The sequence below is a fragment of the Spea bombifrons genome, chromosome 1 (assembly GCF_027358695.1).
Source record: "Spea bombifrons isolate aSpeBom1 chromosome 1, aSpeBom1.2.pri, whole genome shotgun sequence".
In the NCBI taxonomy this organism is placed as follows: domain Eukaryota; kingdom Metazoa; phylum Chordata; class Amphibia; order Anura; family Pelobatidae; genus Spea; species Spea bombifrons.
The window spans coordinates 119,871,662-119,888,123 of record NC_071087.1 but is presented as its reverse complement, the minus strand read 5'-3'; the positions used below and the strand labels follow the sequence as shown (position 1 = coordinate 119,888,123).

General features: G+C 38.4%; 1 protein-coding gene across 1 annotated transcript in view; it reads left to right on the top strand.

Annotated features, from left to right (window-relative positions):
• Positions 1-621: 621 nt before the first annotated feature.
• The window catches only part of TXNRD2 (thioredoxin reductase 2), a 35,796-nt gene continuing 19,955 nt past the window's right edge, over positions 622-16,462 (top strand). Inside the window, exons 1-8 of the mRNA XM_053471162.1 lie at positions 622-814; positions 1,899-1,967; positions 2,483-2,539; positions 3,193-3,337; positions 3,712-3,786; positions 4,786-4,864; positions 6,043-6,105; positions 6,767-6,837. Coding sequence (XP_053327137.1) covers positions 745-814; positions 1,899-1,967; positions 2,483-2,539; positions 3,193-3,337; positions 3,712-3,786; positions 4,786-4,864; positions 6,043-6,105; positions 6,767-6,837 — 629 coding nt within the window. The 5' untranslated portion in view covers positions 622-744. The remainder of the gene's footprint in view (positions 815-1,898; positions 1,968-2,482; positions 2,540-3,192; positions 3,338-3,711; positions 3,787-4,785; positions 4,865-6,042; positions 6,106-6,766; positions 6,838-16,462) is intronic.

Sequence of the window (16,462 nt, the reverse complement as noted above, 5' to 3'; positions counted from 1 at the left end):
ATAATATATGTTGTGCTATAAGGATGCATAAGGATCTGTTGGTTCTTATATGTTTGTCCCCTAAAGTTTGGCCACCTGGTGAACCACATACTGAGAATATCTCCAAATCTGGTAAAATAAAAAAAGAAATAAATAACATTTTGGGTCTGCTCTATAAGTAGAAATAAGTGTAAATTTGTACTTTACATTTTCAGGGCTCCTTTCTACTCGCGTGAGGCAGGCAAATTATAAAGGAAAAAGACACACAACTTTTTATACCCAGTCTAGTAGGGATAGAAATCACACATCATGCGACGCTACAGCACCACACCTATGATGCTAACGAGACCCTCCCTTAAGAGATGATGCTTGTTATACTAGAGAAAAAAGGAACATGTGACATCACGATCACAGCCCCCCCATCCATATTGAACGTATATAATGCTGATATATACCGGTATATATTGTAAAAGCGTAATCGTACTCACTCCATAGCGACAGCTGGATGAGAGGCGTGGCTACAAGTGACACATGGGCGTTCTTGTAAATTATACATGGGCGTGGCTATGTGCGCCACAAAATAGTGCGTGTATCGTGTCACCCCTCGTATACAATATGTGTGTAGTCCGTGGGAAAGCATTGCAGTAAACAACGAGGGGGGTGTGCTGGGTCATGCGCTAGTAACAAAGACACTTTTACGGGGGTTGTGTAACTTGACTTTTTGTGACAGGCGTATTATGGGCAGCCCGCGGGGTCCTTGATCTCATGGCGGCCCGGTGTCTGTGTCCTGGCAGGAGTGCTGTCCCCCTGGTAAAGGGTACACGGGGACTGTCAGGTATGTGGGGGTTAGACAGAGGAGGGCAGACGTTAATTCGTGGGATACAGAGTATGTGCGATGCCTGCAATGTGTGCGGGTGGATGGAGAGATAGCGTTAATCTTACTGGTGTGCAGAGAAAGGGCAGACTGTGTCCCGCTTTTAGTTATGTAGGCACAGGACATATACACCTGACTCGTAAAGTTTAGAACAAGAGGTTAAAATCTTAAACTAGAGGGTCAGTGGTTAGATATAACGTAAGAAAGTTTTACTTTACTGAGAGGTGGTGAAGGCTAATACAGTGAGAGGATTTAAGCATACATTAGATAGAGCTTCACGCCTCCTGAACCAAGGGCTGTCAGACGCTATGATTCTCTTCCAGCTGTTGACCAGCCAGTCCTGCCTAGCAGTATGTAGGACGTATAGCTAAGTCATTATGTTCTGCCAGTTCATACTTGACACGCAAGATAATGTATACTGGACTGATAAAAATGGCTGACATGGTTGAGTCAGGATTGGAGAAGTGTTCTATTGTCAGGATACCAGAGCAATAAGTATGTTTGAGGTACATAGATTTCTCTGAACAGGCTCGGGTAACGTGAATTTGTATAAATAAAGAGAAGTCGCCTGCTTTGTAATGTAGGGTGTTTTATTGGTTAGTCAAGCCTATTTACCTAGGTAATTCATGTGGGAAAAGAATAATGTACTTTATTTAAGCTATTGAATTTTGAATATATTTCCAGGTTTTCTTTTTTGGGGGTATATTATTGTCCGTAAAGGCTTTAGAACAGGGGCGTCTAACCTGCGGCCCTCCAGCTGCTGCAGGACTACATCTCCCATCTTCCTAAGCCAGCACCTTAGCTGAAAGAGCATTATGGGAGATGTAGTCCTGCAGCAGCTGGAGGGCCGCAGGTTGGACGCCCCTGCTTTGGAATATGGTAGTTCTGAGATCACAGAAATATATTGTTTACAGAACATTGATATTTAGCCCCAACCAAGGGCTGTCCCTCCTAAACATATACAGTGGTATGCTATGTGGCATTATGGATGGACTTCGATACACCCCATCCCTCTTTTTACATAGTCTGTTGTTTCTGTTTACAGGTATTCGTTATGACTATGATTTGTTGGTCATTGGCGGTGGATCTGGAGGTCTGGCGTGTGCCAAAGAAGGTAGGACCAATTGCTTTGCAACATTAAAATAATGGAAAAGATATTTTGAAGATTATTTATTAGAAAACATGTCAGAAGTGTAAATGATCATTGAGACGGCGCTTGCTATAATTACATTAATATTAGTATATGTTTCACTATGTACTTTCGTGGTCTTGATTATGGTAGTTTACATGTGTATATATCCTTAAAATAGACAAATCGGGTGAAATGAAGATATACCGGTGGCTCTTGTATCCATTTGCAATAGGATTACTGGGGCTCATGTCGAGATGTAATTGTTGAATGCTCTAATGTGGTCTTGGTACACCAGCTGACCAATCTAAAGGCCCAATGCTGGCTTTACTGGATTCTATCACAAACCCAGCAGGTAGGGGGTAAAGGGTAAAGCACTGAGAGTATTTGATATTAATAGTATGTGGTAGTTTTATGTTCTCGAACAGTTTGCGCATGTGTGTTGACCCCCCCCCATAATGTCATTTTTTTTTTCATAATTTTTTGTTTTTTTAAAACAGCTTCACAATTTGGAAAGAAGGTTGCCGTCTTTGATTATGTTGATCCATCCCCAAGAGGTAATGGAGAAACCAGTTTTACCCACGGGTCACTAGTTATAAGAAACATCAATTACCCACCAATAAAGGGGATATCTCTCTGATGGTGGGTAATAGATTTTGTGTGGAGGTGTGGGTTAAAGCACTGTTTAATTTTTTTACTTGTTTTTATGGTTTATGCTAGTTGGTGCAGTATACATGCATTCCTTTGTTTTTATTTTACATTAATCATAAGGCCAGTCTTAATGGACAAGTGGATAGCTCATATATTCAAGTGATCTTTTATTGATAACACACACATGATGACCGGTCTCAACAATATTGTTTAATTACTTACATGAAAGTTATACCAAAGCCTGGACCAATTCATGTCTGAAAGCCATTGCTTATGAATATTTCCCTCTTGGAAGTATGCAATACAGAAATTTCTTTTTATTGAAAAGCAATACTAAATTATTAAGAAACGGTAAAAACTATTATGGAAGCGTTCATTTAAAGGGGCAGTCTGGAGTTCCACACAACCCAACCAATGAACGGTGCATATTAAAGTATTGAATACATCATGGCATGGTATTATGTCATGTGTTGTACGCCTCCATGAGGTTAAACTGCAGTTCTATATTCTTGTGACACTTCTTCAAATGTGTGTTGTTGTTGTTTTTTCTTTCTGCTAGGCACCAAATGGGGTATTGGAGGTACATGTGTCAACGTTGGCTGCATTCCCAAAAAGCTAATGCATCAAGCAGCACTCCTGGGCAGTGCCCTGAAAGATGCCCCTCACTACGGCTGGCATGTACAACAGCCAACATCACATGACTGGTAGGTAATGTGGCACACTTCAGTCTATATGCCTCTGATTGGGCGAGTGACACCCTTATGGGGCTGTCAGTGGAAAAGTTTAGCACCCCATAGCACATTTTTACCTACCTTGCTATGACATAAACATATTTCTTATGCAACCTTTTTAATGTGTAGCCTCAAACTTTCATGGGATTTTCCAATTTACGGAACTTAAAAAGGAACACGGGTGCTTTTGAGACAAATAAACCTGCCTATGTATAGTGTGGTGCAACAGCGCCCCCTTGTGTATTTTTCACAAGAACCCTATTTATACAATATTTGGGTCACCCTTCTGCATTTATAAAAAACCATTAAAACTTTAATTTTCAAAAACAAATCTCTTCATGCTCCAGGTCCAAAATGTCTCAAGCTGTCCAGAATTATGTGAAATCGTTGAATTGGGGACATCGAGTACAACTACAGGACAAGTAAATGCCATTCTTTTAAACGCTTATGGGTCTATTAACACTGTGTTTTATGAAGTTTCTTTTCAAGAAATAGGGGAACCGTAACAAAAGGGTATAGTACACATTTCTTTAAATGTTCCCAGTGTAAAAAAGTTTTATTATTAATATATAATTTATAATAATACTATTATTATTTTGTTATTGCTATTATTATTAACGATAGTGTTATTATTTAATTGCCACTGATTTTGGAGGAGTAACTTGTGAAATACGATTAGTGTGACATCTTGTGCAAATCATTTATGAATAGTTTCTGCACATTTTCTGACTGCAAAATAATAGTTAATAGCTGAAATGTTAGTTAAAAAAGAAACATATGCTTAAATGTGCTGCTTAGTAACGTGATCTTATTCCGTTAGTTTCTGTCGTTTTATCTTATATGTTTATCCAAAATGAAACCTAAAACACCCTTTTTTGTATATACTGTAGTAACTTTTATTAACCCGTTCAGTCCAGGGGGGTTTTCATAACCAAAGGACAAAATATTTTTGATGTTTTTGCCATATGTTTGTTATAATTGTGATTTCCCTTTTCTGTATTTGTTGAACCCACACAAATTATACACAATTTCATTCAGGAGAAATTGGGCCATCTTTTAAAACAGAAATACATACAACATAATTTATTATTAGTGATAATGTACTAAAATAGGAAAGAAATTATATTTCATATTTGGATTAAAAGTGTACAATTGTCACAAAAAACCCAATGGTTTAATTATCTAATCAAAGAATAAGTTCCGCAAGAGGAGTTTGAATGTTTTGACGAGTACCCCCAAAATTTTGGGTTTTAGCTATTTTAGGTTAAAATGTCAGTAAGTCATAACTATAATAACCTTGTTTTACTGCTTGAAATATGTGATATGTATAGGAACACTTGGTGTCAAACAAGAAAGGTTTTCTTTACTGTTAACTGTTCCATGACAACTTGTGGCATTTATTTGGTCTTTTGTTACAATAGGAAAGTGAAGTATTATAACATGAAGGCCAACTTCTTAGACGAGCACAGTGTTCGTGGACAAACAAAAGCCGGGAAAGAGGTGAGTGGCTGTACAAATGTATGGTGTTCTAAGTGAGCAGTGTCAATGCTAAGATCTATGGCACCCTGCATCTTAAAATATATACATGGACCCACTTGACCCTATCTCTACACTCCTCTTGTTCGTGTGGTCCATTTTCCACCCCAAAAAATAAAACAAAACAAGAATGTTCATAGCGTAAGCCCATGTTCATTGACACTGCTAGATAAGGCATAACAAATATAATGCTTACAAAGCATTGTACTTGACTTAAATTGGGGCACTGAATATTTCGGGGCATTTTAATATCTCTAATGTGCATCAAACAGTATCTGGTTTGGGCAATCGTTCCATTAAACCGTTAGCTGTTAAAAGGTCTGGGGTGTCAGGACTTTCACCTTTCATGCTAGGAAAGACCTAAGTAGAGGAGCAGTAATCCTGCTGGGACCTCTTATCACTCCAACTGGCTGGCTGATCATGTAATGTTGCACTCACAAACGAAGATCAGAGTAAGAAAAGGGACGGGGACGGGGGGGACCACAGTGATTTAATTATGACCTCAAAAAAATGTTTTTAAATAATAATGAAAGCACAAAAAGTCTAAATAAAAAAGCCTCCTGTACCCTAAACCTAAAAGTATATATATATTTTTAGTGTGTAAGGTAGCCAAACTTAAACACACATGACCTATAAGCTGCAGTCTGTTGCTGTAGTTGCCCTCCTTCTCTGTGGTCTGACATTTCTTGCCACTGATTGGCTGCTTAGGACTGGAAAATTTATTCTACTCGTGTTATCTGTGAATAGTTTAGCTTGTCATATATATAATCTGAGGTGGAAAACAGTTTACTAGTGATGATGTGAGGAGCACATGCTTACATGTCAAGAAAAGGGCCATATGATAGCTGGAGTGTCCCTTTAAAATCCATTGGCTCCATCTAGCAGTAGTAGCTTTAGTTGTGTAAGATTGGTCTGTTCTTTGTAAGCATACACATTTGACCTCTATGGTCTTGCAGGATCATTTATGTCGGTAGGAGTGATATTTGAATAACATGAAGTGCCAAAGTGAGGCAAATGCTGTTTTGGGACATCACCTATGGTTTGAACTTTTTTTTTATAATACAGTAAATGATATTACGGTTAATTTGTAAAATCCGTAACGTTTGCTGCAGTGGTCACTGATACTAATTATTATTTTACAGACCGTTGTCACCGCACAAAACATAGTAATAGCTACAGGAGGAAGGCCAAAGTATCCTACACATGTAAGTGACATTTTCGCTCCTAAACATTTCATTGCTGAACCCGTCTATAATTTCACAACCAGCAAGCTACTTTCTTGTGTATTATATAATATATATAGTGTAGGAAGATCTTTTTGTATATATGGAATAGTCGGTGACATTTCTTAAAAAAGTAAGGGATTTCAATATGTATAGCCTGGTGGAAAGAAGAGAGCGTAGACGTAATAGAAACCTTTAAACACATAAAGGCATTTAACAAAGTACATAAGGGAAATTTGTATTAAAGGAGGAGAAATGTTAGAACGAGGTGATAATTTAAAACTGTGCTTCGGAGGCTTAGACTTCTGTAAGGAGGTAGCGGCAGTCCCTGCAGGAAGGGCGGGACATACCGGTACGTCCATTGGGCATTCTTGGGATGCATTTTTTGGATGTACTGGTAGGTCCATAGGGGACTGAAGGGGTTAACTCCTAAACAATATTTGATCCGTGTGCTTTGTTACATTCAGAACATCCTTACACCTCTCTAGTGCAAGCTCAGGGAAGCTACAATAAAATGTAAACATTAAGTATTCATTTTTTTTTTTGCTTTTTGGAGAGAGTTTCTACAAATAATAATACAATTATGGAATTCCATGTGACAAAAGATTAGATTGGGTTAATCCTATATATTGCATGTTTTCAGATTCCTGGTGCAGTGGAACATGGTATTACGAGCGATGACCTCTTCTGGCTAAAAGAATCTCCTGGAAAAACGTAAATAATTTTGATTTAAGTAGTCTTTTCTCTACCTGACAGAGTAGTTATGTTTTTTATTGCATACACTATTTTACATTTTGATTTAATCCTATAAATGTTTGTGCAATGTTGGAAGAAGAGTGATTAGCACAAGGTCATGCTCAGGACTTTTTGGAGATAGGCATTCTCACTGAGCCTGGTCATCTATACAGTATGCATTTATTTATTTGTTTTCTCGCGCATTCTCTTGAAAAAATAATGCTTATTACTTTAATATGGGTTCTTTAAACCTGCAAATGCATCAGTAACTAAGCCACTTACCTTAAGAAGAAGCTGCAGTGAAGTGCCTCCATTCGTTGGCTGCTTGAAGCAGGTAGTCAGTGGCAGGAAATTGCTCCCATCGAAATAAGTGGGACCACTCTCTAAGCATGTACACAGAGGGTTACTTGATGGACCCCCTTCCCTTAGAAACGTTTGCCGAGCCAGCACTATAGCTGAGAATATCACTTATCAGGGTATATGTTTGGCCGAACAAATCTCCTGCACACCAAATAGCTGGGAAAGGAGCAAATGTAAAGGCGCAGCTAGCTAATGCTGTAAGGTATATAAAGAAATGGAGCAGCTACCCAGTTGTGCCACATTTTGTTGATGTTGAAGTAACCTAATGCTTTACACACACCATTTCACTTTTCATGTTCTCTGGTTTGCAAATGCATGGGGGTAATTAAGCACCAAAATAAATGAAAATACCAGGCATTTGAGGTGTTTCTAAAACAGGACAAATACCAATTGTCCCCATTCCCCTCTTTGCACTGACTTTCTTAATTCTTAACAGTCTTAACTTAATTAACAGTCTTCATATTAAATGATAGATATATAGATAGAAATAATCATAATCAATTGATTTCAAGAAAAAGCCCTACAGCTTCATATGCATTATGATGGCACTAGTGTCCATTTACATAAAACACAGACGGTGCTATTTATATGTAACACCAGCAGAGGGTAGCAGATACTGGGGTATATTTGTCTAGCTTAAGGCTGAAATTTTGGTATGTGCTTTTGTTCAACTGCTGGCAAACTAACGCAACCACAGGAACAATCTTAAGCACATATATAAATGTATGTGTGTATATATGTATGTTGTTAAAATGATTTTGAATGTATGTAGCGCTTACAATCTACAGGTGTGTATGTATGAACAGGTGCATAAGCTCAAGCACATAGGCAGCCATAGACAAACATTGAAGTACAATGGTTTGTACTGAAGAGCTGTGTGACTTTAAACATCACAATTCCACCTTTGTCACAAGTCAGTTTGTGAAATTTCTTCCTTGCTAGATCTGCTCACTTTAAGTGCTATTATTGTGAAGTGGAAGCTGCTAGGTTCTGAAGTGTGTAGTGCATAACAATTGCCTGTCCTCTGTAGCATCGCTTTAGCAACATTTATGAAAAGGGGTTCTATGGCCGAGCAACCTCACACAAGCCAAAGAGCATTGTGTGGGATGCCAAATGTCTGATGGAGTAGTGTAAAACATCACCACAACTGAACTATGGAGAAGTGGAAACATGCTCTTTGGAGTCATGAATAATTATGTGGAAGGCTGGCCAAATCTGGGTTTTTCAGATACCGGCAGAATGCTATATACTGGAATGCATAGTACCCACTGTAAAGTTTGGTGGAAGGATAATGTTCTGGGGCTGTTTTTCCGAGTTTGAGTTAGGCCCCTTACTACCAGTGAAGGGTAATTTTAATGCTACAGCATGCAAAGACATTTTAGACACTTGTATGCATCCAACTTTGCAGCAGCAGTTTGGAGAAGGCCATTTCCTGTTCCAGCTTGACTGCCCCTGTGCACAAAGCAAGGCCCCTAAAAAACATGATTTGATTAGCTTGGTGTGGAGGAACTCAAGTGGACTGCATGAATTGGAATGTTGATTGGAAGCCAGAGCTTCTCATCCAACATCAGTGTCTGACCTTTAGAAATGTTCTTTTGAATAGACACACTTCAAAATCTTGTGGCAAGAGGAATGGAGGCTGTTATAACCGGAAAGGGGGGGGTGCTAACTCCGTAATTCATGCCAATAGTTTTGGGATGTCAAACAAGGTCATATGGGTGTGTTGGTCAAGTATCCACATACTTTTGGTCATATGGTGCTTGTATATATGTGTATATGTGTATCGGAAGATGTCCAGCAGTCCCATCAGCTCAGCGTTGAAAACAATGGGGCCCTGGTACACCCATCTACTGTCAGGAGAGGTCTGGTCAGAAGTGGTCTTTATAGAAGACTTTTGGCTAAAAAGCCATACCGCCGATGGAAACAAGGCCACGCGACTCAACTATTCGCAAACATGGGTGCAGAAAAATGGCAGCAGGTTCTCTGCACTTAAATATTATTCGGCTGAAGCAGAAAGCAGTTTGTCCACTGAAGGGTTGGAGAGCGTTGCAAGAATGAGTGTTTGCAGGCAACAAGCATGGTGGAGGTTCATTGCAAGGTTGGGGCAGCTTTTCTGCAAATAGAGTTGAGGATTTGTTCAGAATTAATGTTCTCAATGCTGAGAAGTATGGGCAGATACTTAACCGTCAAGCAATACCATCAGGGAGGCATCTAATTGCCAAATTTATTATATGGCCTATGACATTGACCACAAACATACAGCAACATTCCTTAGGCGCTATCTTTAGCATAAATATCAACAAAGAGTCCTGGAAGTGATGGTTTGGCCCCCAAAGAGCCATGATCTCAACATCATTGATTTTGTCTGTGATTACATGAAGAGAGAGCAGCAACTGAGCCTGCCTAAATTCACAGAAGGACTTAGGTCGTTCCAAACATCTTGGTGAACTAACCAATCTGCCGAGTTCCCTATACTATGCGCTAGCATACCAAAAAGAATTGGTGCTGTTATGAAGTTAAGGGTGGTTACACCAATTATTGATTTAGTTTAGATTTTTCTTCTCGTCAATACTATGGAAAATTACTTTATACACTATTTAATACTGAAAATAATGCTAATATACAATAAATATAGCTCACATGGCACCCTTACCTTTGCTGCCTAGAGACTAAAATTGTGTATCATCTCTGAAACCCTCAAAAACATTTCTACAGATTTTCTGTGTATCTGAGAGATTTAAATGTTCTAAATCCAGGCCTTTGCACGTAAGCTGAGCCTTTGCCATTCGTTTTTTTTATTTATTTTTGTGTGCAAGAAGTATTGAGCTGATCCTGTATAATGCTTTTTTGCTTTGAGTTGAACTTTTTTGCAAACTGTCCCCACATTAAACATGCATTAATGTGAGCAGCTGCCGCCTCACATTCTCTATGTATAGCGTAGTGATTAGCTGTCCTATATCAGTCTATTTTCCCAAATGTTACTTTACATTTCAATGCACTAAATAAATATGTAATTATTTATAGACCCTTGTGTCTATACCATGAGTGCAGTCATCTTGACATCCTTATATCAGGATCAGGGTACTTTTTGCCCCACAGTCCAGCTTCCTATAACCCAGTGGTTCTCAACTCGTGGGTCGCGACCCAAAAGTGGGTCGCGATCATGTCTTCAGTGGGTCGCGGAGGGTCAGGGCCGGACTGGAGGCATACCGGGAAAATTTAACTTTCCTGGGGCTGCCTTACACATTCTAGCGGCAATCCGCGAGCAGCAGGCTGTCAGGACCGCGGCTGCAACAATCAGGGCCATCAGGCAGCCTCCGGTCCGCCATGTACTTTAGTATTACTCCCCGACCGCAAAGCAAGTTGCTTGATTGGTTTGCTGTTCCTAGTGGGAGCTGAATAAAGTTTTTCTCTGATGGCTCCTCCCCTCTTCCTGCTGCAGCCCGCAGACAGCCTTTCCACTCCCTCATCTTTTCTGAGGTTATTTTTGGGTCGCGACTTAATGACCAAAGACAAATTTGGGTCCTGAGGATACACGGGTTGAGAACCACTGCTATAACCAATCCTTTACAAAAATCTCTACAAAAAATATCTCTCTAAAAAAGTAAATTCTATAGGAAGTTTAAGTAGAAAATGTAGCTATAAGAAACATGTTAGTGTCAGTTACCTTATACAATCTAAATGAACCTAGTGTAGAATTGGGGTATGTTCTGTGATGTTCAACTGCATATTCTGTGGTTGGCTATATACACTCACTGGTCACTTTATTAGGTATACCTGTTCAATTGCTTGTTAACACAAATAGCTAATCAGCCAATCGCATGTCAGCAACTCAATGCATTTAGGCATGTAGACGTGGTCAAGGCAACTTGCCGAAGTTCAAACCGAGCATCAGAATGGGGAAGAAAGGGGATTTAAATGACTTTGAACGTGGCATGGTTGTTGGTGCCAGACCGGCTGTGTAATGGTGCGGGGGACATTTTGTTGGCACACTTTGGGCTCCTTAGTACCAATTGAGCGTTTTTTAACCCCTTCATGACAAACCCTGTACAGGTACGGGGTCACGATGCAATGCATTGGTGACAAAGCCCCTACATGTACGGGCTGCTGTTTATACCTGCATTGGCGGCTTTGCAGCATCCAGACCCTCCTGAGATGGTCAATGGAGCCCAGTTCACTAATCACAAAGTGATTAGTAAAATAATAGAAAAATAATAAAATAAAAAAAATTTGGTAACATCCAAAAATAATCCCCCACTGTCACAAAAAAGTCCAAATATATATATATATAACTGTTTTTATGAGCAAGTCCGACAATTAGCGGTATTTCTTCACAAAACTTGTCGCATGGAAAGAGTTAAAATATTGGCATTTTAAATGCCCATGGGGTGCCTAGTTAACAAAAAAAAAAAGTGATTTGAGGGGGTAAATTGGCCAGCTTCAAAGATGTCCCAAATACCACATGAGGCAGAATGACCATATTTCAGGAAAAATGGTTTTGAAATAGCAAAACACTACTAATTTTTGCCCAATAACGTGCAGAAAAAAGCAAAAAAACATAAAAACATTGGGTATTTCTAAACTCAGAACAAATAGTAGAATCTATTTAACAGGTTTTTATTAGTTTTTGCAGATGAGTAAAAGATTTTTCCAAATAAAAGTGAGAACATCAATATATATATATATATATATATATATTGATTTTCTCACTTTTTTTATATATATATATATATATATTTTTTTTTTTTATTTTTTTATAGTAAATTAGATGATGTGATAGAAATAATGATATCTAAAGAAAGCCCTGCTTGTCCTGGAAAAAAACAACATATAATCTGTGCGGGTACACAAAAAGATAGAGAAGAAAAATACAGCTAAACAACACTGAAAAATGTTAAGAGCCTTTGTCCCAAAGTGTACTACGAGTAAGAAACAGTCTTGTCATTAAGGGGTCAAACGCGACCGTCTAACAGAGTATTGTTGCTGACCACGGCCATCCCTTTATGAACACAGTGTCCATATGGACCAAAATCTGAGGAATGTTTCCAGCACCTTGTGGAAAGTATGCCACGAGGAATGAAGGCAAAAGGGGGTCCAACACAGTACTAGCAAGGTGTACCAAATAGTGGCCAGTGAGTGTATATTATATATGCTGCCATTCGAACTTTTGGGGTCATTTTGAAATGTTTTTGAAAGAAAATCAAATCTTTTCCATTAAAATAACATGACATAGATCACTAATACAGTGTAGACATTGCTAGTGTTGTAGATCGCTATTGTAGCTGGAAATGGCTTATTTTAATGGAATATCTTGAGGCGTGCAGAGGTCTTCTGTAAGCAACCATCAATTCTGTATTCCAATGGCGCATTGTGCTCGCTAATCCAAGTTTAACAGGCTAATTGGAAAAACCCTTTTGCTATTATGTTATCACAGCTAAAAAGTTTGTTTTCCATGAAAATAGCCAAGTGACACCAAACGTTTAAATGGTAGTGTGTGTGTATATATATAGATTATAAAATAATGTGTTTTATACCAAAGCTGATAAACCATATTGCTGAAAACGGCAATTAGCAGAAACGTGTAATTATTTTTCAGAGCTCAGTACGTATCTCATCACCCATATTCTATATAATCAATCAGTTGTATACCTGTTGCGTCTCAAGGCTAAAATGTTTACTGTAGCGCAGCAGCCTGTTGCTGTTTCTCCAGGCTCTAAATGCGACGTTTGTCCTACAGGCCACATATTATGTATTTTTCGTGTTTACAAAATGTCAGACTCCTTAGAAATTCTCTTGGTATGATTAATGTGAGGAAGCTGCTTAAAAAAACCGTATCCTTCTAATACATATCAACCAAAAGGCTGCTTTTGTCCACTTACTGTTAATGCAAGTTGTAACAGTGTAATATAGGAGGCTAATGTTTACATGTTGCATTCCAGAGCCTTAGTCAAAATAAGCCTTGAGGGCTACTGTAGCATTTCTGTACATTATCAGCCTCTATTTCAACAGCTGGAAGAGAGCTGCTCAGATGGAGTAGGTCTGAAACCTGACTCACTGATTTCAGAAATAGATACACGTGTGTGTTCCTTGGCTTTATTTAAATGTACCCTGGTCTCCGCTCACAAATGTACCATGGTACTTCAGAAATAGATATATGCTCTTCTCTTTCAACCAGAGCTGCAAGATTTTCATCCATGTTAGTCTTCTTCTAGTTTTTAGTCTCTGAAAATTGCTGTTTAATATCTGCATGTAGCTTAATTAAATATTTTTTTCCATTTTTGATTAACTTTTCTTTTTTATGCATATGACATCACAGCCGTCTATAGCACACCTATTGAATACTTACCCACTTTCTTGAAAGGGCCAAAATGTGCCTTGCGGCTTTACATACGGGTAGTGTTGTGACGTCACGTTGTATCTGTGCATAAAGTATGCAGAACTTTTTGTCTGTAATGTTTTTTCCTGCTGCAACGACCATAATCAGTTGTTGTTCTTGTCTTAGATTCAGGAAAGCCGTGTATCTACCCCATGAATGTTTGGTTCTCACTTTATTAGGCTTTAGAATTTTTGGTTGGAGAGTGTTGTGCATCTCTACCACTCTCTCACATTACATCTTTCTTACATTACATCTAAGCCTCTAGTTTTAGATTATGACCTCTTGTTCGCAACTGCCCCCCCTGCACTTTGTTGTATCCCTGTATGTATTTGAATGGCTTTATCATATCTCCCCTTTAGGCTATATGCACATTTCCAAACTCACATCTTGAGCTGCAATTTTGGGAGATTTGTCTTATTATCATGCAATTAAATGGTGGATGTTATGGGTAGTCCTAAAATCATAATCATCGTATGTCCCTTCAGAACAAGAATTAGACTCCCTTTCCAAACTTTTATAAGTGTCCCTTTGGCATTGGAACTGGTATTTGAGGCATAATCAATGAAAACCTTGTTATAATTAAGAAAAATTCCTTGGTCCTAGGGAGCTTGCCAGCCAGATGCTTCCTACAAAGGCACTTGTGATGTTGTTGTATTGGTTTATCTCTTAACGTTGCAATTTCGCATTTGCAGAGGTAAAAGGATCTGCTGTTGAAACTTCCCCGTCCACCTGCTTAGTATTGCATTTTATTTTGTTAACCTCTGCCAGATGACTAAGAAATTCTCCATACAGAATACCAGCAGGGTTTTTTTTTAATGTATAATCTTTACATTTAGCGTGTTTAAAACAGCATGTGTCCAATATTTTTAGATTTATGCGCAGCCTTCAATTCGTAAATCAATACATGTATTATTGCTAAGTGTGCTTGCTCCTGGAAGCATGGCGGTAATGGTTTGCAAAGCAAGCTATTACTATATGTCAGGACACACAGCAGTGGACAAGGGAACAGGGAGCCAGCTGGGGTTTAAGAAGTCCAGCTACTGTTTACATTTCTCTAGTTAATTACAAATCAAGAATGGAGAAAATCACCACTTATAACTGGGACCGCATTACTCCAGAACAGAGCTTAACCCTATTTATTACATTTGGTGTTTTTTTTTTTTTTTTTATCTTGTTCCTTGTTAGTCATGGGTATATGTATTTTTTGGGAAGTTGCAAACAGTACAACTTCTCAAAAAAGTGAGCAATGATTAGGGTTTTTTAATTTGTTTTATCATAAATTGAATACTTCTGTCATGAAGAATCAACTAATGCAAATGGGGCAGGTAAGGCAGACCGTTGCATTGAATGTGTCTGGTAGCCTCGAGCTTGTTGGAAACGACAATTGTTTGAACAAGGGTATTTCAAGATGTAGGAAAATGTTTTTTCTCTGGTTCACGTATGTTGCACAAGAAACTTGTAGCTTCACCACCATAATTGAATAACAATAAAATCAGGCCAACTGTAATATGTCTATAGTTAAGCTGCTCCTGTTCAAATGCCCTTTGTTCCCTTTAAAAAACAAAAAGTGTGTGTATATATGTATATATATGTATATATATGTATATATATGTATATATATATATATATATGTGTATATATGTATATATATATATATATATATATGTGTATATATGTATATATATATATATATATATATATATATGTATATATATATATATATATATATATATATATATATATTATATATAGTGTGTGTATATTATTACTTCTAAGCAAAAATGTTTATTAGGGGGTTTATAGATAAGTTAATTTGATAACAGAATGACATGATTACATTTTTTCTACTGTTCATTAAAAGTGCGATGGTTACAATAAAGGTTGTAATACAGAGAGCACTTTACCCTTATGCTCATGAACCAAGTACATTGCCATTGTTCTGAACTGGTTAATGAGATTTCCAGCCCACAAGTGCCCCAGTCCCACAGTTTAATGGTGGATAAAACAAGTCTCTGACTGCATATTTCTCACTTATATATATGAGATATGCAAATCCAAGTCTGATCCCCTGAGCCATACTGGGATACAAAGTAAACCTTACCATACAATAGCAGAGCGGCTGTAAATCTGGAGCTTTCTGCATGAGCTTCGCTTGTACTTCAGACAATTACCCCAGGCACATTCCTGTCACCTGCAACTCACATGGAATCCGCCAACTAACCACTGGCCCCGGCAGCTTCCTCAAACTCATTTACAGAGGTCTTAATACTTGTTTTGTTAAACAGGAATTATATTATTAGCAGCAACAAGGATTACCAGTGACGTTGGAATCAAACATTCGAGCGCCGTTCTGATGCTTCCCAAAAGCACAGGGAGGCCACCCACATCTCATGCCCTTGGTGGCTGATACAGCCTTAATACTTGTCACACAAAAAACAGTAACCATGCACAATACACATGAGGGAATGTTTGAAGAGTGAAAGCTCCTTACAACCCTTAAACTCAAACTTTTAACAGCTGGGAGGGGTAGGTTTATGGCTGTGCAAACATGTTGGTTAGAGTCAAACATGTGTTCTGAGGTTTTGGAAAGTAGGCATTTTATGTGAGAGCGGTAATTAAAATGATAGGCGGTTAACACTTCATGCCTCTCATGTTAAATAGAAGTGCGCACCTTTGTCAGAAACTTGGAAGATATTTTCCCCAGTGTCATCTATTTGGACAAATCCTCTGCTCATCTAATTCCATTCCACTGTTTGCACACAATTGTCGATATTTTACCTCTATATTTATTCACAAAAAGGGACATTAGAACAAATAGGTTCAGATGAACTGTTCAAAGACTTATTCCGCCAAAAAAAGGTCTTACCC